The sequence below is a fragment of the Centrocercus urophasianus genome, unplaced genomic scaffold, assembly GCF_019232065.1.
Source record: "Centrocercus urophasianus isolate 14NV4802_14NV808 unplaced genomic scaffold, USGS_Curo_1.0 seq_19, whole genome shotgun sequence".
In the NCBI taxonomy this organism is placed as follows: domain Eukaryota; kingdom Metazoa; phylum Chordata; class Aves; order Galliformes; family Phasianidae; genus Centrocercus; species Centrocercus urophasianus.
Genome location: NW_024884744.1, coordinates 20,285,550 through 20,312,809, shown reverse-complemented (window position 1 = coordinate 20,312,809; position 27,260 = coordinate 20,285,550). Strand labels below are relative to the sequence as shown.

Genomic DNA, 27,260 nt, shown 5'->3' with positions numbered 1-27,260 from the left:
CAAAGGGGCTCTTTGCTTTATCTTCCTACTGGAAGTTTGTGCACTGTTATCACTGAGACCTTGTTGTCTTCCCCAGGATAATCTTCAGTGTCCACACTGAGCATCTGTCCTGTCCTCTTCTCACATCCTTACAAAAATTGAGTTTTTGTGTGTGTCAATTTCTGTCGTCTCTTTTCAACCTTAAGTTTGGTCTGGTGGTGCTTGATGTTAACTGAGGCACGTTAGGTAAAAGCAGTCACTGCATCTGCCTACATACGTGAGTGTAGTGGTCTTAGTGTCTTGGTCATCAATCTTCAGAACTGAATGGCATTGTTGTGGTGAGATGGTTTGTTTTCACCTACATGTATGAGGGAGAGGAGCACAGTCTTGATTCTTGGACTATAAATGGTTCTTGGTTCTATAAATGCAGCAGAAAACCACCTTGAAACACTACAAAATGCAGTAGTACTTCCATGTTTGAGAACGTTTAGAGCTGTGCAGAGAGCAGATATGTTTTATGCAGGAGGTTAATCCTGTCAAGTCATGGCAGGGCAGACAATGCATGTGATCCCTGCAGTTACTGCAGTTGGTGAGCTCCGTTCTGAGTGCAAGAGTTTTAATGAGCATCAAGAAGAGAGCTGGATCGTGTCCAGCTGCCATCCATCAGCATCCCCAGGTCCTTTTCAGTGGGGCTGTGCCCTGTCCTTATGTATCCCCCAGCTTGTACTGATAGCAGGGTTGCCGTGATGCAGGTGCAGACCTTGCACTTGGGTTTGTTGAACCTCATGAGGTTCACCTGGGCCCACTGCTTAGCCTGCCCAGCTCTCTCTGAATGGCATCTCATCCCTTAGGTGTGCTGACTGCACCACATAGCTTGGTGTCATCCACCAACTGCTGAGGATGCATGCGATCCCGCTGTTGTTGGTACTGATGAAGATATTAAACAGCACTGGTAAACTACATTCCTGTGGTTGAATGAAAATCCCTCCGTTTTAACAAAACATTTCAGATCTATGAGGGCCTGTAAAATAGACACAGAAATGCAGTGACAGATGCTGGGCTGCTGAGCCTGTTGCTATTCTCACAAACTGCACAGTCCCTGCTGCCAATAGCTGTGGAGTGTAGCACTGCCTGACAGTGGTGTCTGTTCTCCCAGGGACCAGCACACATCGCTGCGTGTCTGCAGTGTGAAATTGCAGCTCTCAGTCTGTCTTTGTGGATCTGCCTGGGAGAATGAGCAGGAAAGGAACTGTGTGACTTCCATCTGCTCACAGGGGCTGGGAGCCAGCATGCTGCATGGCTTGGAGCTCCGTGGCACTGCAGGAACCCTGGCCTGGGGTGCTCTGCTGCTGCTGCTGGGAGGTGACTGCTGGTTCCTGCTGTGCTTTGTGCCTGCTTCAAGCTGAGAAATGACCAAAAGGCAAAGGATCAGGAAGGATGTGTAGGGCTCTCCCTCCTCCTGGCATCCCCTTTGAAGGCAGGGAGCAAAATAAGTAGTAGCTATGGTGTGGATTCAGTTTGCAGTCCCTGGGTGGGAAGGGTAAGAGAGGGAATCAGCCAGGTTGGTGGCTGCTGGGCTGGGCAGCCTGCAGAGGTGCAGGCAGTAGGTGAGCATCTCCCCACGAATCCCTCAAACAGAGAACTGCAGTCTCTACACCCATCTCCCTCCCCAGAGCTCATCCTCACGTTGCACAGTGAAAGCAGCCCCTTTTCTTGCTGTGTCTGAATTGAGCACAGGAAGGCCTGGGCAGATGCAACTGGGCTTCTAGCACCGGGGTTGTTCTTAAACATATCATCATAAACAGCAGTATGCTGCACAAGACTCAGAAGCTGCAGTGGGGGCAAGCAGTAGAAGTTTCTGCTTGGTTCTTGGTAAAGTTTAGCAGCTCGCATTATCAGTAAGCTTCTGGCAGAAAGAGATCAGTGAACTCGTACACTGCTTTCTTCTGCATCTCCTTACCTTTCTTCTCTCTGCCTGCAGTCCTGGCACTGAGAGAACACTGCAGCCCCTCAGCCTTCTGTCCTTAGCTGTCGTGGAATGCTGCTCATCAGCCTCCTCAGCTTATGCCTAGAAAATGAAGTATTTGTCTCCAACTGCTGCCTCTGTAACCTCGGGCTCAGGCACAGACCTGGGATGAGCTCCAGCCTGGCCTGGCACGCCGTGTGTGTGATTTAATCCATGGGCTACCATGCTTCCTTTGCTCTGTGACAAATAAATACCATCTGTGGGGGTCATAGCATCCAGTGAGGTTGCTGGTGTTGGGGATGCATGTTTTTTATCTAATTAACCCCAAACAGCATTAGGGCTCCTTTGGCTGAAAGCAGCAGCAGTGGTCCAGAAGGGAATGTTCCAGCAGTGCCCAGCGTGAGTGTGAGCTGCTGCTGCACTGAGCAGAGAATGGGGAGTGGGTATCCCATCTGCAGGGATGGATGGGCTGTGTCCTGCTCCAGGCACATCGCTCTGCTGTACGTCTGCAGAGGTCGGCAGTGGCACGCTTCTGTTATCCGGGGGATTTCCTTGGGTTTTCTGGAGCTCATTAATGATTTTCTCATACTGGCTGTGGGTCAGACCGCCCAGAGGTGTAGTGAGGATGTGGCTGGAAATGGCTGCAAGGTGCTGATGGGTCCACAGCTGATCCCGCAGCAGTGGCTGCCGGAGCCTGGAGTTTTGCTGAGGGTGGGATGAGGAGCTGAGCGCGTTCTCCTAACGCCTGAGTGCTGATGCTGGACCCTGAGAGCCTCCGCAGAGCTCCTGAGTGAAAACATGCCTTTAGTGACACGGCTAAAAAAGGAAGGGGCCTGACAGCAGGAGTTTCCATGGCAACAAAAAGAATTGCCTGCAATATTTCAGCTCATCAGCCTGGAGAGCAGTCTGATTGATGGTTACATGCGCGTGGCAGAGAGATAACAGGAGAGGAGAGGCCAATTATATTGCATTTTCCTTGTCCTTGAGTGCCTGTGGCTACAGCAAATGTGGAGAGCAGCTTTTCCCCTTTCTTTTGTTGATTTTTTTTAGTGTTTTTTTCTCCACGCGAGGATGACCCACACGTCCCTTGGAAGTGCTGCACAGCCTGTCAGCTGTGGGTACGCGACCCTCCCTGTCACAGGCTCTTGAGTTATGCCATGTGCACAGGGACTGTGAACACTCAGCTCCTTGACTGGTGATTGTTATTTGCAATATAAACAGTGTCCTGCAGGAGGAGGAAATGAGTCTGAGCACGTGCTCTTGGTGTCAGCAGTTGGGGCATTCCTCCAATTGTTTGATGAACATCTCAAAGGCAAAATGTACAGGGCTTCAAGAGTAACGAAACTATTCAGGCTTCAGGAATCATAGAATCACAGAATGGTTGGGTTGGAAGGGACCTTACAGCACCCAGTCGCAATCCCTGCCGTGGGCTGGCTGCCCCTCATCAGCTCAGGCTGCCCAGGGCCCCATCCAGCCTGGCCCTGAGCACCTCCAGCATCTCCACACTTCTCTGGGCAGCAGTGCCAGGGCCTCACCACCCTGTGAGTAAAGAATTTCCTCCTTACAGCTAACCTGCATTTCTCCTCTTTTAAAGTTACTGCCCCTTGTCCTCTTACTATCAGACTGCAACATGTCAGTCTCCCTCCTGCTTATAAGCTCCCTTCAAGTGCTGGAAAGCCACAGTGAGGTCTCACTAGAGCCTTCTTTTCTGCAAGCTAAACACCCCCACCTCCCTCAGCCTTTCTTCATAGGAGAGGTGCTCCAGCCCTTGGAGCACCTTCATCACCCTCCTCTGGACCCAATCCAACAGCTCCACATCCCTCCTGTGCTGGGACCCCAAGCCTGGATGCCATACTGCAGCTGGGGCCTCGCAAGGGCAGAGCAGAGGGGGACAATCACCTCCCCTCCTTGCCATCCCTGTGTTGATGCAGCCCAGGGTAATGTTGGTCTTCTGGGCTGTGAGCACACACTCTGGATAAGGCATTCCCAAATCCGTGTTCTGCTGACACTGAGGGACGTTGAGACACCAGCAATGCAGGAGGTGGAGGGATGTGTCACCCAGAGAAGTTAAGGATGGTTCTGGCACTGACTGGTGGCTGTGTGCCCTCTAGCGTGTTGTGCTTTTAGAGTTTGTCCACAGTAACTGGGAATCATCTTCACTGAGCTCTGGAATGTGCTCTGTAAACACACCACAGAGCACAGGAAGCATCAAGCAGCTGGGTGCTGCAGCATCTGCCCCAGAGGAGAAATGCTGGGGAGAAGGGCCTGGTGGCTATAGGGGCCTCAACAGCCAGGGGGTGGTAAATTCAGCTTCGGTAAGCAGTCACTTGTAGGACTGCAGCACTTTGGGTTAACAGCCTTTGGGAAATTTGTTTGGGAGAAAATATTTGAGAATGAATCTTGAACGTTCCCTTAAAAATAGATCCCCAAAGACGACAGATGCCAAATCGCTGCTCACGAGGGAGGCTGCTCTCCCTGGCTCCCATTGTAGTTCCTTGATGACGCTTTTGAAATAATCAAAATAGAAACATCGTGATGCGGTAAAATGGGACGAACTTGGGAGAATCTGTGATTCTTTGTCATCCCTCCCTGGGATATTTAAATAATGCTTTTTAAAGGCATTGCTAATGCTTCGGCTGCAGACTATGGCACCTGTATTTGCATTTCCATTACTCTTCATCTGAAGCTGTGTAGCAACTCCAGTGCCACTGCAGTGAGCCTGCCTGGCTGCTGGCTGGGCTCTCGTGGGATGTGGTTGTTTTTGTAACCTCCTCGTTCCCTTTATCAGACAGGGTCAGAGTCTGCATTGGATCCTCAGCAAATCCAGGCCTTTGACCAACTCTGCCGACTCAACCGTGGGACCTCCCGGGTACGTACTGCCTGTTACCCTGTCAGCTTCAAATTGGGGAAGGGCACTATGCAAGCTGCCAGGCAAGATGTTAGAGCTGGCAGCATGGGCTTTGGCTTTTCTGTGGGATTTCATTCAGTGCTGGCACTGCAGCGTGCACAGAGCTGGCTGCTTCCCATCACAGCACATCCACGCTGCTGCCACCGCTGGGGGACTGCCTCCAGTCCTGAGGCTGGGCCTGAAAAGTGTGTATGGTGTGCAGCATTTCTCAGGCTCCTTTTCCATTTGCAAATAGCCTTCTGTCCAGACACAGCATGGCTGGCATGCTTGCAGAGGAGCCCCTCTGCAGTCCCCCGTGGGCTTGTCCCAAGACAGTGACCCTCCCTCTGTCCCCTCCTTTCTCCTCGTGCCTCTGCCCATTCTGGCTGCACCAGTTGGCACTTTCAGCTCTCTCTGGGATTATTTTTCAATGACGGAATTTAAAAACAACCTCAAGACACCTGGAAAGTTGTTGAGTTCAGGATTGTTGTGCTGCAGAGTTCTGGGGGGTCACTGCATGCAGCATGGAGCTCTTCCTTCACGCTTTCCTCATTGCAGCAGGGAGATTATGACCCCACGTGAGCTCTCTCTGCACCTTACATTAGTGCCTCTGGGCAGCCTGTCCTGGCCACAGGAGGTGACCTATCTGGATTTTGTCTTGCAGTTAGCTCTCCTGACTGAACTGTCCCGCGGTGGGGAGAAACATGGGCTGCTCAGTGTTTCCCACGGGGACTCTGCTGCCAGCAGCGTCTTCCACAATGAGACCTTCCAGCTGCACCTGGCCCCTCCACCACTGATAGATGATTAACGCTGCTGCCTGCTCTCCTGCTGCTGGGATGTTTTCCCAGGACGACACTGGGCTTTTTCTTCCGCCGCCATTCCCAGAACCATTCATGCTACGTGGCCTTGCTGGGTGCTCACAGATCTGCAGCAGTGGCTGAGCTCCTGGCTGAATGGCAGCTGAGGGGCAGTGGGACTGGGTGCTGTGAAGTCACAGGTCAGAGCCAAAGGTACTGGAGCACTGCAGCTGCTGCACTTACCTGGAAGCAGCACCTGTAACTGCCAAATAACTGCCAGTTCCACTCTACAGGAGAAGTATGCCCAGAGTCTGCGTGCTTCAAGGGGCTGTGCTGGTTTTGCAGGTGGATGCCATGCCCCAGTCCCTCATGGCAGTTGTGGAGTTTGAGGGCAAAGAATGGGAAAACCTGGAAAAGGCTGCAGATTGCAGAAAACTATCTGTACGTGAGGAAGCTAATCTAGGTACAGTGTGTTCCTACAAATCTCCATTAAAAAGGCCCTTGGTTGAAACTAGGTGCGTGGAGCTGTGTGCATGGGGAATCATTTGAATCAGGGATTCAAATCACTGAGGTTAGGAAAGACCACTAAAATCACCTGTCCAGCTGTCCAACCCACGCCACCACGTCCACTGATTATGTTTCTCAGTGCCACATCTCCATGGTTGCAGAACACCTCCAGGGATGGTGACCCCACCACCTCCCTGGGCAGCTGCGCCAGTGCCCCACTGCTCTTTCTGAGAAGAAACTGTCCCTAATACTCAACCTGAACCTCCCCTGGTACAACCCTCTTGTCCCATCATTCATGTTAGCCACACCATGTCCGTGTTACCTGGAAGAAGAGACTGAACCCCATTGCAGCTGTTTTACAATGTCTCCCCCAGTGACTGGGGCAGCTTTCTTCTACAGGTAAGTGGGGGCAGGGCTGTGAGGCTGCACACCAGCCCCAGTACTTACCAGGTGCCCAAACACAGGGGAGGCTGAGCTTGGCACATCCCACATGCTTACTGCCTTTCTCTGCCCAGCACAGCGCTCACTGGGCCGTGCCATCTGAAGCTGTAAGCAAATCTCTCCTGTGCTGGAAATCTGTGTTTCACTGCAGCATGGAAGACGCGCAGTTAGGACAATGAGAAGTTCAGCTGTTGAGTATTTTATTAAAGAAGAAATATACACGCCTCTCCCTGGCAGAGTGGAGCTACTGGCTCAGGGCATCTCTTACAACACGACCGCGCAGTGTTTGTGCAAACAAAAGAAACCACGTTTCTGTGGAGTGTTTCTGAACTGGGGTGTGATGGAGCACAGTGAGAACCCTGCCACCATGCTGGCTGCTGGAACACCTCCACAACTATAGCCCTGTCCCACACCAGGCTGCTCCTCTCGTGCTTCACCACAGAAGAAAGGCAGCTTATTGTGCTTGACATCTGAACAAATCCTGGGTAGGAGACACTCACAGCTTGTGAATATTGCTAATTACTTACAGTTAATGTATCCTGACGACAGTGATATGAAACTGCGAGACCACAGGATCTTATGGGAAGCCTTGGTCACCAATGGCCAACTCCATTTCCTCGCACATGCAACAGGTGCCCTCCTGCCTGCAGAGTGAGGTGTGCTCTGCTCAGTACCAAGGATCCTGGAGCCCCTGCCTGTGTTTGGTGCCTCCAGTGGGCAAGGAGCTCCCGGCCTCAGAAACAGCCTTGCTGCTGCTGGGATGTGGCTCCAGGAAGAGCCTCCCTTGGGCAGGAAGCTCAGACACCAGTGAGCATCTGCAGCTCTCCACTCAGATTACAAGTGAGAGATTAAATATGAATAAATGTTGTAAGTTTATATATAATGCTTTCTTCTACCTTATGAAATGTGCCTCGGTGGTCAAAGGATGCTAAAACGTTATTAGAAACCTTAGTTAGCCAGAAAGGACAACCCTGCCCTTAAAAAATAAATAAAACCTACTTAGTCCTACTACAGCCTTTGCTTAAATGCCCTCAGAAAAACAGAATGCTTTGTAAGTGCCTTGTGAGAACGCATCTGTCCATGCAATGGCCCAAGTTCCTCGTTTAACAAGCATTGCACTTTTTATAGAAGTCATCAAAACTATAAAACCTATTATTTTTGTCCGAAAGTGTTAGTCTAAAAAGTACAGTATTACTTTATAACCATTTATGGTAAACTCCTAGCACACGCGCATGTGCACAGACACACACTGTTGCCTAAACGTTTTCTAAAGATACTGATTACAAAGTGTATAAAATTAGTCATACATTGTCAGGATACAGTGAGAGATGAGCCACCCTATGACACCGACTATATCTAGTATCAATCACTAAACTGTACATGTTTATACAGCCTTATATTCACCAGTGACTTGTGAAACGTAAACTGCAAACACACAAAGCAACTCAGTAACGCTGCTGCAAAACAGTCATTACTGACTCCAACTGACTCAAGCTGACTGAAATCTTCCGAGAAGGACGTTTGTGTCTCATCCGGGGGGCTGAAACCAGCCCTCCAGCAGAACGGCTCTTTCTCCTCGGCTGCTTGAGGAGAGCTCTATTGAAAACCTGCTCTTGAACTGAGTGAGCCGAAGCCTCCTGGCCCAGCTAGGATGACCCCAGGCGGTACCGTGACCAGCACTGCCAAGCGCACGGGCTTCCTCGCACGGGCAACTCCACGCCGTCCCCGAGCTCCGCCAGCACAGTGGTGTGGCTCAAATGTTTTTAATCTTTGTTTTTCTTCAGGCAAATGCGGGCCCTGAGGCCGTTTGGTCCTGAGTGCACGTATCTGGCACAACCAGCGCGGCGCGGGAGGAAGCAGCGGGCAAAGCTAGGGGTGGGTTTTGCATGTTTGGAGGTAGTCACTGCCCTTCGCCTTCGCTTTACACCCCAGTCTAGATTGGTATTGGTACTGCCGCGCTTCCTCCCTGCCTGCTCCCCCTCCTGCTGAGCTGCAAAAGCCAGATCCCCTTCCAAAGATCCGTGCAGAGGAAGGAGCGGCTGGACCCGGGCAACGGATGACCCTCAGGAGCAACAGCTGCCCTCCCAGGAGATTTCAGAGCCGGACCTAACTCAGCAGATGCTCGGTGCATAGCCTGGAGAAGTTGGAGGCACTTTGTGCGTTCTCTTGCCTGCCATACCAACCCACTGGAAGAGTGGTACCAACAGCATTCGAGAAGGGTCACACCAGCACTAGAAAAAAGCATGGACCACGCGGAAGGCCAGAGACAGAAAAAGCCTCTTGTCGCTGCGCTTCGCATAGTTCTTTGTAAGAAATAAGGACAACTTGGTTTTGCTGCTCACAGGCGTGCTGCACCAGCTCACCCTCTGTGCTTTGAAGGCCCCCAGCAAACATCCCGACTGCTGAAAACATGCTGAGTGGCACATCCTCGTATGAGAAGTAGCATATGATGTAACCCAGACCAAGAAAAAGGCCTTTTTCCAGCTATAAAAGTCTTAAGATTTATCACTACCTTACGTGCAGACGTGGGAGATCTGATCAGGCTGAGAACACGTTAAAATTGCTCAGGCTGCTGCTGTTTCACCAATATGCAAGTCCCGTGGCCGCGCTCCCGTGAGGAATCCGAAATATCAAGTGCACTGGAAAAAAGGGATTGTCAGAAAAAAAAACAGAAAATATAAAGACTACAAAAGCAACGTTACTGAGTGGGAACTGGACTGATCTGACACCAACTCGTCGGATCACACGGTGGTTTCTATAGTCTCAATCACTTCCATTTCACACTGCGAGGGTGACAAGAGCGGGCACTCATCTGGCTCCCAGCTGCTATCTGGGCTGTAGTCTTCTTCTGAGCTCAGCTCGGCCACCCCCTCCGTGTCCTCATCGCACGACTCCATGTAGTGAACCCCCACCGCATTGATCCCGGAGTCCTCAGAGCTGGAAGGGGACGAGCAGTGATCTGTTTTTGGTGTATTGCTCTCTTTTGTGATTAAGGCATTGCGAACAGAGACTTCCTCGGGCTTTGTCTTGTGGGGCACGGGGGGAGGCTGCCTCTGCACATAGCACATCTTCCCGTTGATGCATTTCACGCGGTAATTGTCAATGAAGAGGTCTGCGATGGTGCAGAACTGCGGGGAGTCGGGGGGCAGCGGGGGCTGGAAGACGGGAGCGAACTTGAGGAAGTGTTCGGTGAGCGAGACGGAGATCTGGATTGTGTTCGGAGACTCTCGAGGGCGGACGGGTATTTCGGTGCTGGGAAGCTGCTCCACGGGCGTCATGGGCTGGTAGACATATTTACCTGCGGGGAAGACAAAAAAAACAGCGTTTAAGGACTTATCTTTAAAGTTAGAAAGAAACTGGTAAGATGATGCTCGCCTCTGGCAGTCAGTAATAGCCAGCAGTTCCTTCAGCCAGCAGCTGCTCTGTTTTCAACGGCCTCAAGGCGTTGGTCAGCTCTCTCCCGTTACAGGCTCTCTGATGCTTAACACTGCAGGTAACCGTGACTTCTCTCAGCCCAGTCTCGCCTCTCTCCCTGTCCTTGCTTCTAAGACATCTGTAGGACATCTGGAGCTGGAAAATTGATGCCGGGGGTGCAACTGCATGACTGAGAAGTGGGGCAGGCAGCAGTTCTGTCTGTGTCCCTTTCTCGGGGAAAGAAACCTGAAGATGCTCAGCAGCTTTTCTTTTTCTAACACCAAATACAGAGCAATTCTACCACACATCTTTTGCACAATGATCTGCATTTCTATTATTGTTATTCTGCTTAACAGTGAGTCTCCCTGAGTGCAGTTCCATGTTCTTTTTTTTTCTGAGGGCTAAGCTGTATTTTTCTGTATTATAAAACAGAATTAACACGACTGCAACTGGAATTTTAAGACAGAAAATAAGGGGATCCCCATACCATAGCAATGCCTTTGACATTTTGATTATCTAGTTAAGTAATAAGAAAAATAGGATTATGTTGTCTATGCGGAGCTGAACCAAGTGTGAACTGAAGAGCACAGCTGAAAATCTCTACTAAAAGAAATAAATGCGAGAGCAGAAAATCAGTACTTTTTTAGGAAAAACTGAGAAACCTGAGGCTGTGCCAAAGACTGGAAAACGCTGTGTTTTATTTGCATGAAGGCCCTGAAAAATTCATGTCTCCCCAGGGGGTTCACTCACTATGAAAGCACAAATTTCCAGAAGACTTGCGAGTAGTGGGACTCAGAAGTGTTTTGATGCAGGAGTTAGGATACTGCAAATACCGCTTTGCAAAGGCAGAAAAGGCATCAAAGTGATGAAGGACTGTTTTGATGCTTGAAGCTCCCCAGGTAAGGAGCAGAAAGGCACCACAGGAATGGATCTGGCTGTGCTGTGCTGAGGAGCTGCAGCTTTCTGCCACACGTCTTTCCGGTCCAGGCTCAGAGGAAGCCTTTCTCCCTCAAATTGCCCATTCCTTCTGAAAATGAAAGCAACGATTGCTTCTGCTCAGATCAGAAACAGGAAGAAGGGCTCACTGCCCCTCTCCTCAGCTTCGGTGTCCTTCACAGGCACTGACTGCAATAAATTCTCAGCCAGCATGGCACTGGCCTTGGGATGGGCTAAGACATCCCTCCTCTTGACTGGAACAGCCTCTGGGGTGTTCATCTGCTTTGCCAGCCCCAACGAGCCAGGGTCCACACACATGCTGTGCTTTGCCTGCCAAGCCCTGGTACGTCACCAGGGGAAACATCAAGCACAGGAGAAGGCTCTTCCACCCCTGCTGTGCCTGGTGTACTGCAAGGAAAACAGCCTGTAAGAAAACAGGCTGCGCTCCCCAGCTGGGACTTCCCAACCTCCATTGTCCAAGGAAAGCACTGGGGAGCACTGGAGCGTGAGAGAGGCACAACATGAAGCTGGCAGATGCAGAGAGCAGGACCAGGGGAAGGAGCACCAGGCACACTGAGAAGGAAAAACACCCTGGTTGTGCAGCAGGAGAAAACAGCCACCAGGCAGCCTCAGGAAGCAGCGAGAATGCTGCAGGAAGTGGGCATGGGAAGAAAACATTTGGTGAACAGATCTGAGCAGCTTCACTTGAATACCTCATCAAGCAGTCTTCTCCTAGGAGCTGGAACGATAGTTGTCGGAGCTGCTGGAAAAGCTCAGTGAAAATAAAAATGCTATGTTTTATTCCTCCTATGTGAGTGTGGCTGAACGGCAGTTAGGAAACGCACTGCCACGCACCACACTTGACATCTAGTAACAAACCCCAGCCTAAGCTTGCCGTGTCCTGGAGAAATGTAGTGCTACCATCAAATGCCTGCGCACTTTGACCACAGGCAGAGCAGAGCTCTTACTCCTGCACAGCACTCTGGAGCAGCAGCACGGCTATTTCTGCACTGGCAGTTGCTGAGGGATGTGGGCTTTGTTGCATTTTTCAATCCTTGCCCAGCACAGCTGCTCTGGGATGACTCTGCCCTACAGCCCAGCTAACAGCAGCCGCCCGCAGCTTCCCGTGGCGTGCTGTCTGCAGAAAGCCTTCCTGCACATCACTAAGTGTGAAGCATGCTGCTGCCTTGCAAAGCAACACAATCAACTGATTAGCACGCTGCTAACTGGAATGGTGTCCCACAAAACCCAGCTCACGGAAGCTGGAATGTAGCCTAGATGCGATCAATATTCCCTTGTCTGAAACCACGGTGCTGTATTTATTGATATATCTGGGCCACTTCTGTGCAGGCTTCACAACCCTTCCATGGACAAGCAATGGTAAGACACCACTGAAAAAGCATTTCCCAGCTTCTATTTGAGGTGTCCAAGGAAGGTGTTGGGAAACATTTTAATGGAACAAAGAAAAAACGTACAAGACTATAATTTTCTACCTAACACAGCTGCCACATGCTGGCAAGGGCTGGGGGATGTTGGGAGAGCTGTAGGGGAACTGCCAGGTCATGGTTTGAACTGGTGATGGAGCACTTGGTGAAGGGTGCTCCATCAAGGCAAATTGTGTACACCTGTGGTCCTCAGGGGACCAGAAGGGCTGCACGCAGGGTGGAACCCCGTGGGCTCATATAAGGGCCAACCACGGACAGGGAGGCATCTCTTGTTGAGCTGGGTTGCTTCCTGAGGAGGAGTGCTGCATTGCCAGAGAGCCCCTCCAGCAGCTGGGTGAGTTCAGTGCTTCTTTCTGTACGTGGCTATTGGCCTACCTGTGAATATTTTGCCTGGTCTTGCTAAGAACACAATCAGAAGCGATTTTGCCTCTTCGTGAGTAGGAAAGGAGGAAAAGCAGGATACTTAAGCTGTGGTAGATCACAGCACAGCTGTTAAAGAAAGCAAATATTCATCCGACCTTACTTCATAGAATCACAGAATATCCTGAGTTAGAAGGGACCCACAAGGATGATGGAGTCCAACCCCTGGCTTCACACAGCAGCACCCAACAATCACTCCCTGTGTCTGGGAGTGCTGTCCAGGTGCTTCTTCAGCTCTGGCAGCTTGGTGCCATGACCACCAAGTGCCCTGAGAACCACTTCCAGTGCCCAACCACCCTCTCAGTGAAGAAACTCTTCCTCATTAACCTGGCCCACCCTTGACCCAGTTCCATGCTGTCCTGGGAGCTAAAGCTGCCGTGATGCTTCTCCTCAGCTCCAGGCCCAGCAACCCAAGGGGCCTCAGTGCTCCTCAGACCCCTTCCCTTGCAGACCCCTCCCCATCTTTGCATCTTCTCTGGACACCATCTAATGGTTGTATGTCCTTTTTTGTTCTACGGTGCCTAGTCTGGATCTCTCCAAGGCCTTCACCCTTGATGGAGCCAACAGCTCTTCTCCATTTAGTACCATCAGCAGACTTGCTCAGAACAACTTGCAGTCCTACATCCAAGTCGTTCATGAAAACATTAAGGAGAACTGTCCCAAAAATGGAGCCCTGGAGAGCACTGCTAGTGAGCAGCCTGCAGCCTGGTGGAACCCTACTAATTACAACGCTTTGGGATCGACCCATGAGCCAATGACTCGCACATCACTTTCTGTGTTTGCTTAGCAATTCATCCAGAAGGATACTGTGAGGAAACAGCATCAAAAGCTGAAACCCACCCCAAAATAATATCAGCTGGCTTCCATTGGTCAAATACAGTTAGGTGGGTGGGTTGTTTGTTTTTTTTTTTCCTTTAAGGAAGACGGTCAGATGAGACGAGGAAGAAATTTGCTGCCTGGCTGTGTTAGGTACAGGATGTATATGCACCTCAAGTGTTTTCCCTCTTACTGCTTGTCATGGGAGCACTGCTGGTTAGGATTTTCTCTGACAAACTGGCATCTCTTAAATACAGCAGCTCCCGTTCCAAGGTCCTGTTTACGGCCATAGTCTGTCCGTTTCAGAACAGCAAACTGATCATACGTGCATGGAAAACGAGGTGCTGGCTATGTTCAAACTTCAGATCTGCTTGCAGCCACACTGACAAGCAAAGGCAAAGCGATGGCTGGAAGGGAAGGCTGGCAGCGGGGAGCAGAGTTTGTTCTGTTGCTGCAGCAGCATGGGGCAATTCGTCGTGTTTCAAAACCGACATGCTGGCACTAATTTCAGGGTAGAATCCAACAGAGGCTAGCCTACTGACAGAGGATTTCAGGCCCATTTGTGTGACCTTACATTGGCTACAAGCACTTCCTCGGGTTTCAAGGACAAGTACTGCCAGGGTAAGGCAGAAATCACCCAAGAGGGAAAAGGGAATTTCCTATGCAAACTGACTTTCTGCATTTTTCTGGGGGGGGTCTGTTACAAATTTCTTAGGTTTCAGTTAATTTTAGGGCAAAGTCTGTTTATTTTAGATTAAACTTCTGCTTTCTGAAGATGCTCAGTTAGCTCTCCAAGGGGTGCTGGTGCTCACAGCTGGACCTGTCAGGCTGAATCACGGACAAAGCTGCAGTAACAGCATCATTTATAACTTCTTACCCTACATAATGGACGGAAATGCATCAACCGTGATGAAGATGCTATGAAAAATTGATGCAGAAACTTAAAAATAAGACTGCCCACCCACTGCAGCTTGCATGATTGGCAGAGATGTCTTTTGAACAGAGAATTATCCAAATTCTCCCCAGTCCCCACCTTCTTTTGTGATGCATTTTGGGCTGATAAAACTCCCCCTGAAATAAACAGAAACATTTTTGCTGACTTTAAGCAGCTGGCAGAAATCCACAGAATAATGTTTTGAGCACCTATTCTGACACACTCCTTCTAGTACGGTGGCATGTAATTTATTGCAGATTTATTTCCACTGAGTCAGTTGGAGAACTGTGGACCGAGCTCTGCTGATGGCTGCTCCTGTAAATTACATCGTTTTGCACAAATACAGATGCCAGACAGGCACTGCATCACAACTTGTTTCCTGGGTCGTTTGCTACATCTGCCTACACGGAAGATGGTATTTTGGTGAAGGAAAATTACAGCTTGTACTGAACATGTTGGGTTTTGTCCAAAAAAACCCCTTAAATATCAGAGTTTAGTGAGAAGTTTGGGAAGGCCTTCAATGCTGTACTGCCTGCTGTCGAGTGAATGCTGCAGTTCCACCAACACAGCACAGTGCTGTGGGGAAGCAACGCCTGGTTTGGGTCCTGAGTGCAGAACATGATGTGCATGAACTTCAGGCTCTGCCAGAACTGTTTTCATGGTGAGTCTCAATCCACTGTGACGGCCGTGTGTTAATGACCACTGTAATGAAGCACATGGCAGGCACACAGCGTGCCTGTTTGCCACCACTGCAAGCTTGTGCCACTGCCATTGCTTGTGCTTTCTGTTGCTCCGTGCTCACGCTGAATTGCTCTGCACAAACACTTCACCTCTTGGCCTAATGCTAATTGCACAGTGACAGCAGCCCAACTGAAAAGAATGATTGTTTGTCCATCTCTGAATTATTCAACTGCTGTGGAAGCCTAAAAACCAAATCCACTGGAGGATTAAGACACAAAAGCCCAGTCAACTGCGAAGCAACCGCTCCAGGCATGGCCAAGGAGGTAAGTCCTGGGCAGTGCTCCCTTCCCTGCTTGCTGACCTCCAGCCCAGGCTCTGTGGAGCTGAAGGCTCTGCTACAAGGGATAAAGCTCAAGCAAACCCATACCACTTGGGAAACATTCTATCTCCAGAAAGTAGGCCTGCTTCCATAAAAATTATATACGTAAAGTCTCTTTGCAGCACCAATTCCCAGAGCTACGTGGTAGATTGGTTGGAGGGTGGATTATGGTGTCTCCTGCATGTGAAAAATAAATAAGGGCCCTTAGAAGTAAGCCATGAGGTCATCTCCCTCTGATTTTTTGCTAATTGAGCAGTCTGCATGCATCATCACTGAACAGACGCAGCAGTAATTTCCGTGGCTAATGCAAAATAACTTAACCATGAAATAAGCAGAGGTGCTGCTTAAATATTTTATTCCCCCCTTCTCTTTGTCCCAGCGTTCTTGTTTCCCCCTGACACTGACATGCCTGGCATGCAAAAAGAAAAATTAAGGAAATCCACCTTTGAGCAGCGAGGTTTCTCATGAAGCCACCGCTGTCACCCTCTCAAAACGACACCTCTAAGGATTTCTCTTAATAAACAACAACGGGTGCACTGCAGTTCAGAAAGATGACAAAAGGTGGTTCTGGACCATAGGCATCTAAGTCAGCAGTACATACAGCATAGCAAACATTTGTTTTTAACCATCTTGTAATCAATACACACAAGCTTTTTTCATACGTGCGCTTTCTTTTGCAGCTGCCTGGGCAAAGATGTCTACATTTCCCCATCCCCCCCTCCTCAATCTGCCAGCTCACCTACTCTCCAAAAACCCACAGGGCTAACGAGGACCTGCCATCTGTATATTGCTTAACTAATGAAAAACTGGCTCAGGTTAACCAGCGCAGCTCAGGACCTGCTGCCATGCCTTGGAGCCGGCTGAGCACTACGGCACCTGGCTGAGGTCTGCTGGAGGAGAATGGACTCTGATCACAAACATCTCAGTGCCTTGGATGTGTGCATGATTCTGCTTGGCTCTACACCCTCATAATGGTCCCAGCAATGTTCGGTTGCAAAGGCAGCAGGGAATCCTGCTTCTGCAACACAGGGCTCTGCTGGTGCTACGCTGGGCCTTGCCAAAGACATCAGCTGACGTGGGAAAGAAGTCAGCCCTGCTACAAAGAACATCAGTGTATGAGATTCTTGTTGCATACCACACAGCTCTGAAGGCGTGAAGGGCAAGCAGGCGTTCCAAAGGCAAGTGTCAAGGGAGAAATTGGAGTGGAGGATTTCAATGTTAGTGCAAGGAGAGCTCACACCCCTGCATGTGGGGAAAGCCCTGGAGATCATCAGCCTTTCAGATCCTGGCCTTTCTCTTAGCAAAAGATGGAGAACTGAGATGAAACATTGCTTCCCAGCCCTGCAGCTGCCACAGGGACACCAATTGCCTCCCTCCTTCCTTCTCTGTCCACTTACATGCACAGCTTGGGACAAAAAAACCTCTGCAAACCATGATCAGCCTCACCATAAACATTCACCAAGGACTCTAATAGTTCCAAATTACACTTTGCTTAGAGCACAGTTAATAGCTTTTTCAAGGAGATGAGAACAAATGGAAGGGAAAACCTAGAGTATGTTTACAGATGTCGCATGAAAAAACACTGCTAACCCAGTTTCCATTTCCTTCTATTAGATGAACAGCTGGTGGGTTGTACCTCACAGAACAGAGGAGTGCACTGGGAGTGTGAGACATGGAACGAGCCACCAGGAGAGGAGAAAATTATTTCAGGACAGTGAGGCACTGCCAGATCTACAGTACGAGCCCAAGCAGAGCTGAGCTGTGCTACTGGGGGCTGCAATGAAGCGTAACTAAAATGCTTGTCAACGTTGAAAGATCCTCATATGTAAAGGTATGGAATGCTTGAACAAAAGTGATACTTCTGCTCTGTGCTTTTCCCAAGCAAACTGAGAAAGCAGAGAGATTGTTCAGATAGATTTCTAATGGCGAGAAGGCAGAGCACACAACGCTTCCAGATGGAAGGTACGGTGGGGGATCACAAAGTATAGGGGCCAGCTCTGCAAAGGCACTCCTCTGACCCCAACCCTGGAGCTCAGGCAGTAGGATGCTCCGCCGGGAGCAAGCAGCCTCTTCTTACACCTGCAGCACAGCACCGTGTGATCTGCCCCATTCCCAACCTCACCCAGGCACAGAAAAGAACCAGCCTAGCGCTGCTGCTTCACAGTGGCTCCCCAGCAGAGATTCTGTACAGTTGCCAATTCCCTTCTCACATGAAGGAGAGGTGTTCCCTCTGATTGCTGTATGGTGAGAGACAGCTGTGACAGCCCTTGACTTGACGAGCTGTAAGCTTTTCACAGAAATCCAAGAAAGGGGAAAAATAAGAAGGTTTTTTTTCTTCCTCGTAATATGTATTTTGATGCCCTTTTGTCTTGATTTGTTTTAAATACAAAAAAAAGGATCGTGGTTTTACATGCTGTGAGCGTTTCAGGGTTCTCTTCACGCTTTCACTCAATAGCAGGTTAACTCTTCAATGCAAACAGAGCCTGGAGCTTCCTTCTACCATTGCTGCTCCTTCATTTCTTACATGGATTTACCAGACTTAAAGAAATAGCAACACTGGATTTGGAAATGTTTCAGGCAGCCGTAAGCCCTCTTAAAGGAGCCATATCCCCATGAGGATGGCAGCTGTGCAGCGGCCATCACTATCTGAACTCTGAACCCAACATCCAACAAGCCTTTGCAAAGCTGCCCTGCAAAGAGGAGCAGCCTCCTTTTGCACGTCTCTGAGAAATTCTATCCCCCAACTGACGCTCGATATTTGTTAAATTCAGTACAGAAAATAGCAAGAAATGGCTTAGCATTACATGTTTATTTTACAAAACCATCCCTGTGCACCATCTGCTCGAGATTCAGCATCCCATCATTTTCATGCAGACGGTGTGCTGATATGGTAACAGAGCAGGATAACCACAGCTCAGCTTCAAACGCTACCTCCAAAGAACGGAGGCATTTCCTGCTGCAGAGAAATACCGGCAGTGCAGACAAGCTACTGCCTTCCAGGTGCACAGCACAGTCTGCAGATGGTGCTCCCACGGGCGCCTCGATGAGATGGCAATGTTTTCCTGCGAATCCTTCAACGAGCAGAGCAGCTCAGTGGTCCTTGAAGGGCAAGTTCTCCCCAAAGGACCACGCAGGACTCTGCGCCCATAGGAGGGAACGGATGGCTGAGGCAGGGGGCTGCTTTCACAGCTTGGAACAGCTGCATCTCGATGGCTACAGCCTGCTGACAGGAGAAACAAGGGCATATGTGATGTGTGGCATTGGTGCCACCACCTTCCTGGTGTCAGGCTACAGGGTCTCCTGGTGACACATCATCTGTGCTGAGGCCTTGCAGATCTGAGCCGGACAAACACATTCTTCATTTTTATTGATGGGAAAAGTGTCCTCATCACCAGTATAGGCCATCCTTTAACCTCATTCTGTTGTTTCTTCTAGTGCTTATCTAGACCTGTTTCCACTCACATTTCATTCAATCTCATCTTCATATTTCTGTTACATAGCTCTACAAAACCCATTCTGGAGAATCTGAAGGGCTGTTCTTCCTGCACACACCCCAAACAGGTCACCACTCAGAGCTGATGCATGCAGGTGTTGGTGTCAGCCCTCCTCAGAGGAGCCTGGGATCCAGCAACGCTCCACAAGAAAATATGAAAACCCAAGTGACTCCAGGGGAGGAGGAGGAGGAGGAGGAGGAGGAATGCCACCGTGTCACACAGAGCTGCTGCAGAAGGGCTCAGAGCAGCTGGGTGGGAGCAAGCTCAGCACTCACTGCTGCAGCATGGTAAGGGAATGCTAGCTGAGGGGTGAGAGCATCACCCTGAGCTTCACACCAAAGGCAGATCCCACAGCGAGCACCAGCTGGGAACGCTGAGGGCTGGTGGCACAGGGCAGGAGGAGCAGAAAACAAGGTGCCTTCTTTTGTCTGCCCAACAGCTTCATGCCAGTGGACTGTGGGAAGGCTGCAAGAAACACAGCTCTGTATCAGCAAAGGCACTGAAATCCACACCGTGCCACACAACAAGAAGAATGAAGCAGCTGAAATGGCTGCAGGTGTGATGTGTGAAGCAGAAGGAGGGAGGACAGCAGGGTTTGCACTGACTGGGCATAGAAGGGAAATGTTTCAGGGTTGGGTGTGGGTGCTCAGGTAAAGCAGCAGCTCTGGCAGCACGCATGTGGGCTCTCAAGCTCTGCAGCCATCAGTGAGAACAGGAATACAAACGTAAGCTCTTGTTAAAAGTGTTTTACAACATAGGTTATATATAAATTCCAACTGTTACGTTGCCTAAATTAAAGTATGAGTATATTAAAAACAAGGTGCAGTTGCCAAGCAATCAGATTCCACTTTCCCAGTAGGTCTCTGACTTCCAACTACGTGAATATACCAAACTATTGGCAAAAACATCTCTAAACTGCACCAACTGCACTTTCTAAATTCCGTGATCAGTCTCTATATAAAAATTGCTTATTGGAACAATCAGTCCTCATGAAAGCACATTTCGTATCTTAAGGACAGATAATCACAGAGGTGATGGAATAAAAACCACAACACACTGAAGCATATAAAAAATATACAGACAAAATGAGGCTAGATGGAAACCAATCTACTGTCCATCAGCTCCTTACATCACTACAGGCTTATGCCGTCCACCAACAGCTGAGCCCACGCTGCCACAACCACCAATTTGGAACATTTTAGAATGTTTGTGAGTAAAGCACTTCATTTTTTCGCCCTTCACTGAAACAACAGTTCCTGGTACAGACCTACCAATGTGCAGAACTCCGTCGACAAAGCTTGAAGTGACTCACAAGTGCAAGGCAGCTTCAGGTAAACTGAGAGGCATTACATAAAACACCTCAAGATGTCCATTCTGTGCTGGTTCCAACAACGTGAGCAGTGAGAAAACGTGCTTGTGTTGTGCCAGGGAACCCGAGGCCCTATGCCAGGCTGCTGAAGCTCTCCTCAGTGCTCCCAGCAAACCCAGGCACACGGTCAGACCTGCAGGGTGCCAAGCAGGAAGGTGACAACCTTGTGACTCAGTTTGTAATAGGGCAATGGAAGGATATGACCAGGGGCTGCAGTGAAGGCGTGTGAAACAACCATCAGTACCCAGGAGAGCAAAGTCAGAAGGCACAGGAATGGTAACACTTTTGCGTTTGGGCACCTGAAGTAAATACGCTTCAGAATCGAGCAGGAAAATCGATTTCCTCACTGGCAGAGTTCAGGAAGGAAGCCATGCATTTGCAGGGACACTGCAACCCACACACATTTCGTCTCTGAGCTGTTACTGTGCAGTGAAAAAAGTGCGTGCGGCCTTTTCCCGGAACAAAGACCCAAGAGCACAAGCAGAGGCTCAGCTTTTCTCACCAGCCCTGCTGGGAACACCCTGAGTTCACAGCCACGCCAGCTGATGGGACACAGTGATGATAAACCTTCCCCTTTGAGGTGCTTGCTTATGCTGCACAACAGCCACCGCCCCCTGGTTTCAGGCTGGTCCTCAGCAGGCTTCATGCAAGCAGCAACTGAACCCTTTGCACACTTACAGCAGAGCTGTCATTTATCCACAGCTCTCAGAGGCTCTCAAGCATCATTTTTTGTGAACCACACTGGGATGGATGCATTATGAAACACAGCTTCGTTGTCAAGCAGGGCAAAGCAGGAGGTCCTGCTTGGGGGAAAGTGTGCAGGGATACAAGGCCCCTTTCTCCCAGGGCTTCTGGAGAAAGAAATGCAGTGATTCCTATTCAGTCCTGTATGAGGCACTGAAGAATTAGCCCTGCAAGATGCGCTCAGAGCAAGTAACTTAAATTCAAAGCTTTTCTTGTGGTCTGTTCCTGCTAGGTGGTTTTGTTAATAATAATAAGGAAGAACAGGCATGCCTCTAAGCACAGCTCTGCACTAGGGCAAGGAATAAAGAATGAATGGCAGCAGATTCTTTCAGAGGCACTGGTGTTTCTACACAGCTTGATGAAATCTACACATCTGCGTTTTCTTTCCGAGACACAGCATTAGCATTCTATTCAAACCATGACTTGGGGATTCTAACTAAAGCCAGAGTAACGCAATTCAGGCCCAGCAAGGTGAGCCTGTACAACTGCAGGTAGCTGTTTACCCCTAGAGTTACACGTCAGAGTATTTTAAGCTGACATTCTTTCCTTCGTTGTGTACAGCTTAGTGAAATGAAGCAAGAGTATCACAGGTCTTTCAAATACAGGTGAAGAGAAGATCTTGCACAGCCACAGGCAGCAAATCCTCATTAAAAGTGTTTTCCATTACCAGCTGACAAATCCACCTTTGGGCGAGCGTAGCCTGGTGCTCAGCCTAATGCCTTGCTCACGCACAAGCATTTTGTCCAGATCCACAGACTTAAACTGGATGAACGTTTAAATCCTTCTCTCAGCAAACACGAAAGAAAAATGCTTATTTCCTCTCGGATTTGCAATCGTTCTCCACCAAAGCAAGGCATTTTGCAGAGAACACCCAGCCCCGGAGTTTCTAGCCCAACCACTCCACCCCGACTCAGGGATTTCCACCAAGACAAGAGTACGAGCTCTTTGAGTACCCCAAATACAGTCTCATAAATTAAAACACAAGCAGTTACAGCTCCCTTTCCACATTTATCCAACAAAGCAGTCCTCAGGATGCAGTGGTGATTGTGCTGAAAAATGTTTTTTTTTGTAGCTGAGAATTTGCTCTATCAAATAGCATTACTGTGCTCTTTGTATCTGCTGACATACATCAGGCACTGTTATCCTATTGCCTCTTTGCTCCTTCTTGGACAGTGGCAAAATGTCTCAGGGCCATCAAAACCACTGCCAAGGAAACCCATGAAAACAAAAACCCATTTGGAAGTTGCAATGGACACAACTCTACAGAGCACCCAGGTCTGCAGCTGCCTCCATAACATGGAGAGACCAAGAGAAGCTGTCTGGCAGGCAGACCCAAATTCTCTTTCAACTCCCAGTGCACTTAAATACCTTCAATAAACACTTCAGCTCGCTTACCAGTGCTCTGTTACAGGAAACAAAAGCTGCCTTGCTGATTCCCTGCTTATGGCTCTCGCTGGTGGACTGGGCAGGCTGGGGTCTGAACAATTACATGGGCTCCAATGATTGTTGGAGCCCCTGCTGACAGCTTCTGGCACTCCAGACATGGGAGAGATACCATAGAGACAGGACTTGGGTGCACAAAGCAGCCTGCCTGCTGCTCACACTGCTATGGAGCAGGGGAATACCAGCACCTGACACGCAGGGCCGAGATGTGCATGCTGCCAGGGGACAGGTAGGAGATGCTGTGTGACACACAGAGCCACTGCTGTCACCGTGGAGGGCTGTAATTGAGGCTGGCCTCGACAGAGAGCTGTCAACAGTTTTGTGAGACAGAAAATTAATGTTTTTATCTAAAAACGCTGTAAAATAGAAACACTGGTATTTCAAGCAGCGAAGAATGTAAGAAGCAAATACGGGCACGGAGTACACCCAGGTGCAGTGAATGCACTGATGTGCTCTGCTCCACGGCAGCAGCTGCGGGAGGCTGATAAGCACCGCTCACTGCCCAAGCAGCGCAGGAGACCATGCGGCCCCAAAGGCACGGCTGGCTTGTCCTGCCCTGGGGAATACAGACACCCACACAGCAGGCACTGAGGAAGCAATGCAGCTCTGAAAGCAAGGAGAAACCCTCCCCTGCCTGTCACCGCCGGGCAGGAAACGTCAGCGTGCTGCTCCGATTCTTGGTCCCCAGAACACGTGCCAAAATCTGACAGGTCCTTCTTCCCAAAACCACACAGGAAACATATGCCCTTCTCGGCGTGTCACACACTGCAGAAGCCCATTTTCTCCTTTTGGCTGAGGAGCAGCAGGGTTTCTTGCCAAGGCTGCCTGACCTCGTGCAGAAAGCGGCAGGTCAGGAGCTAAGCTGAGGGCTAACAGTGCCACTGTTAGGTGCTGCACACCGGGGAGCAGGAAGCTATTCCAGGGCACACCTGCACATCTCATACACCACTCAGCAACACGTGAGGGGGAGTGGAGCGTAACATTTATTTGCTGCATCAGTTTTTCACTGTAAGATGCGCACGAGGTTTTAGGAAACTAAAGATCTGCTTTTTGGGTGCTGAACCCGGGCAAGACAGTGACTGCTCATCTGCATTAGTCTTTCTGTGATTTATTATCTCTTGACACAACTGCTGAGCAGCGAGCACTGTGAAATTGTTACCACAACGTACTGTTGACAAGTGCAGCACAGCGTATTGACAGCTGTTGAACACACTGCAAAATACTCAGATAAAAAACGAACAGTTGCAAGGGTTGCAAGAGAATTCCCTATTTTTGCACTGCCCAGGAGTGAAGCCAATGCTGTACTCACACCAAGTGTGAGGCTTTCTCCAGTGAGGTAACCTTTAGGAAGGGAAATAAGAAATCACAGCCAAAGCACAGCAGCCAGGGAAGATGTAACCCCACACAACTGACCCCTGACAGAAGCAGGTAGCACTGAACACACAGTGTGGGGTAACAGCAGCAGCACAAAGCAACCTGCAGTGGAAATCCCAAGGCGAGGGAAGGCAGAAAAGCCCCTTGCTGCACCCCTACCTCATTGTGTGCTCTTACACTGGAAAAAGTCGATCTGAGAGATTCAAGCCTCTCAACTTGCATCTAAAGAACAGCATGGCACAACAGGGATGGAGAGCAAGTGAACAGGAGGCTGTCACCCTGGCAAGGGCTGAAGGGGCAGAGTATGAGTAAGGCTGATTCTGACCTGAAATAAACCGCCAGGCTCAAACCAAGAAGTCATACAGGTACAACACTTGGGGTTCCTGGAGATGGTCAGATACACAGAGCAGCCTGTTATCTCACTCACCAGCTGTCATGGCCATTTTACGGGCAGAGAAACATCGGAGGTGAAGAGAAAGCTTAAAGAACTGCTTGCTTCGGAGCCAAACACAATTGGCTTTGGGGAATTCAGACTAGGCTCTTTCTCAATTATTACTTCCATAGCCAAGTGGCCCTGCAGTGCTAAATTGCTTCAGTCACTGAAGTAAGCAGATGTGATCCTGAATACACATGAGGAGACAATCTACTGATCCTGGCAGAGGTGAGCTCTTGTCATTTTTCAGTGTAAGTGCACTTGTGCACTTCAACGGAGCTGACATTCTCCAGCACCTTGGACGCCAATGGAAAATAACACTTCAAGGGCCATTTTAATTGACATAGTGCTTCCTGTACCTCAACACAGCTCTTAAGAGTCGCAGCAAAGCACTTGCAAGAACCCTCTGAGGATTCCTAAGGCAGTATTTACAGCGCTGTGTTTATGGAAGATAACTTCCGATACTGCTTAATTACATCTCTGACCTCTATATAATTCTCCATTATAGCGCTCATTCTTACCCCTTTTAAGTCCAACTCCAGTCAATCTGCAAGAGCAAGATACAAAGAGATGCTCGGCTCTGGAATTTGCATTAGGAAATAAGGAGCAAGAAGGCAGCACTCTTCTTCCTAGCTCTCAAATTAAACAGGAAAATGAGGTATGTGACTTCTTTCATCGAAAACTACAGTTCCGTGGGACAAACGCATTTCAAAGTCTCCTCAGTCGTACAGAGAGAAATTAAGAAAAAAGTTGGTACTTCTTACAAAAGTTATGATTATTTTTAATTCTTATGGCTGCCGGAGGGAGATGAAGGGTTGGGTGGCATCTCAAGAAAAGGTCCTTCGAGGAGGGAATCAGCTCTGTGTCGCTCAGGAGACACATCGGTCTAAGCCCTCCTGGAGGCCTTCAATGGACGTGATTTCTCACCTTTTTATTCTGCTCCCTCACTTCATTTTTCTTCCTACGTAAACAATGTTTTCTAACACCCAAACCTGAAGTTCTCCTTGCCACAGGTAAGTGACAACTGGTGATCTTCCAAGAGCACAGCTTTCTTTTCTAGGCTTCACAAAGCTCATCTCCCCTCCCTCGCTTGGTTCTTTCACAGCCCAACTACTTTGCTTCTGTAAACCTTTTCTGCACTGATCACCATGGCCTCCTACAGAACATCCCCACTTCTGCAGCCTTCTGGCAGCGCAACGCTCCAAACTAAACCCATCAGCCTGGTTTCATCATTACTGAGCTGGAGAGACTAATTAAATTGCATGCTTGCAGTGCTCCAGCTAATGCATCCCCAGTGAAGTGAAGGCTTGGGTTCTGTTTTTGGATTTTCTACCACAAAGGCCTCCTGCTGATGACGCATATTCAGCCCGTGATCCATCTTAATCCCCAGATCCCTCACTGCACTGTCACTTCTCCATGCTCCAGCTCTGCACCTGGCTCTCCCTTCTCAGGACCATCCCCAGCAGATAGCAGGCAGCATCTCCAGCTTGCAAACAGCATTTTGAGCACAGATCCCATCCTTTGGAGTGCTTACAAGCACAAAGAACCAAAGCCACAGAGATTGTGGAAAAGAAGAACACGTCTGGGTCACAACTTGAGGGCCACTGTCTCACAGGTGCAATGTCACTACCAAGGCATGGCATCCCTGTGCAACAGGTAACCGTGTCACCCCGCCACAGTGCCTGTTTTCACCATGTGTTGCTTACATCAAAGCACTGGCAGAAAACACAGTCGTTTCAAACTGGGCCCTAAATTAGGGTGAGATTCTAAAGCATGCAATGAATTAGAAGAGAAGCTCCCATCCAAATAAGAAGCATCCTTTTAGGCAGACCCTTCTCCCCATTAAGCCAGATCTGGGATCCATGTTTCCAGCTCCAAAGGGAGATGCTGACAGAAGGAGAGCAGGACGCCAGGAGCCAAGGGACACCTCCAGCACCTCCAGCCCTTGCAGAGCTTCACCCCAAAGCCGCTCGCTGGGCTCAAAGCACTGCAGACCCAGCTACGAGCCCTGCGCCCCATTTCCCACCTCCTGCAGCCACGCTGCTGGCCGAGCCGCTCCTCGAGGGGAGCAGCGATTAATTATTCATCACCCCGTGCCCGGCCAGCCCAGCCTCCATGATCACACACATCTGGAGGACAGACATTAAAGTTGTCCGGCTGCTTTTCCACACAGTTGGCCCGCCACTGGATGTCGGAGCAGCGGCAACCCGCCCTACCTCACGCAAGTCGCATATTCCTGCAAAACAGCAGCAGACTCACGGAGGATGCCGTGCGAATCTCATCCTCCCACCCCAAGGACGACCTCACGAGGAAGAAGCGCGGTGCAGAGGCAGCCGCCAGAGCCACGAGCGGCTCTCCCCCCGCGCCCCGCACCGCTGCAGGAGCCGAACCCGCAGCGCCCGCCGCGAGGCTCCCACCGCTCCGCCCCGCAGCCCTCAGCCCGCGGCACCCGGGACGGGACGGGACGGGGCGGCGGCCGCCGCGCAGCGCTGAGCCCCTACGACCGTCCGGACCGCCGGGACCGCGCGCTCGCTCACTCACAGTGGCACCATCCCAGGTGGCAGCACCAGTGCAGGCGGAAGCAGCGGCCGTGGCTGTGCGTGGCGCAGAGCGAGAGCCCGTCGCACGGCTGGAAGTCGGGTCTGCCCGCGCAGCTGCGGGCCAGCGCCTGAGCCTCGTCCAGCTTCTCGCTCTTGGCCGCCGCCGCCCCGCTCATGGCGCCGCCGCTCCGCCCGCAGCCCCCGCGCCGCAGCGGCCAGGAGGAGGAGGAGGAGGAGGAGGAGATGAGGAGGAGGAGGAAA

At 50.1% G+C, this 27,260-nt stretch overlaps 2 protein-coding genes across 2 annotated transcripts in view; one reads left to right on the top strand and one right to left on the bottom strand.

Moving 5' to 3' along the window:
- VPS8 (VPS8 subunit of CORVET complex) overlaps positions 1 to 6,143 on the top strand; it is a 62,552-nt gene extending 56,409 nt beyond the window's left edge. The window contains 2 exon segments of the mRNA XM_042820522.1: positions 4,734 to 4,814; positions 5,497 to 6,143. Of these exon segments, the coding sequence (XP_042676456.1) occupies positions 4,734 to 4,814; positions 5,497 to 5,640 (225 nt within the window). The 3' untranslated portion in view covers positions 5,641 to 6,143.
- Positions 6,144 to 6,760: 617 nt separating this feature from the next.
- Positions 6,761 to 27,175, bottom strand: CUNH3orf70 (chromosome unknown C3orf70 homolog). Its single transcript, XM_042820525.1, has 2 exons — positions 27,001 to 27,175; positions 6,761 to 9,875 (listed from the first exon to the last, which is right to left on the bottom strand). Exons 1-2 carry the CDS (start codon positions 27,173 to 27,175, stop codon positions 9,319 to 9,321), a joined length of 732 nt encoding a protein of 243 aa, XP_042676459.1. The 3' UTR covers positions 6,761 to 9,318.
- Positions 27,176 to 27,260: the final 85 nt, after the last annotated feature.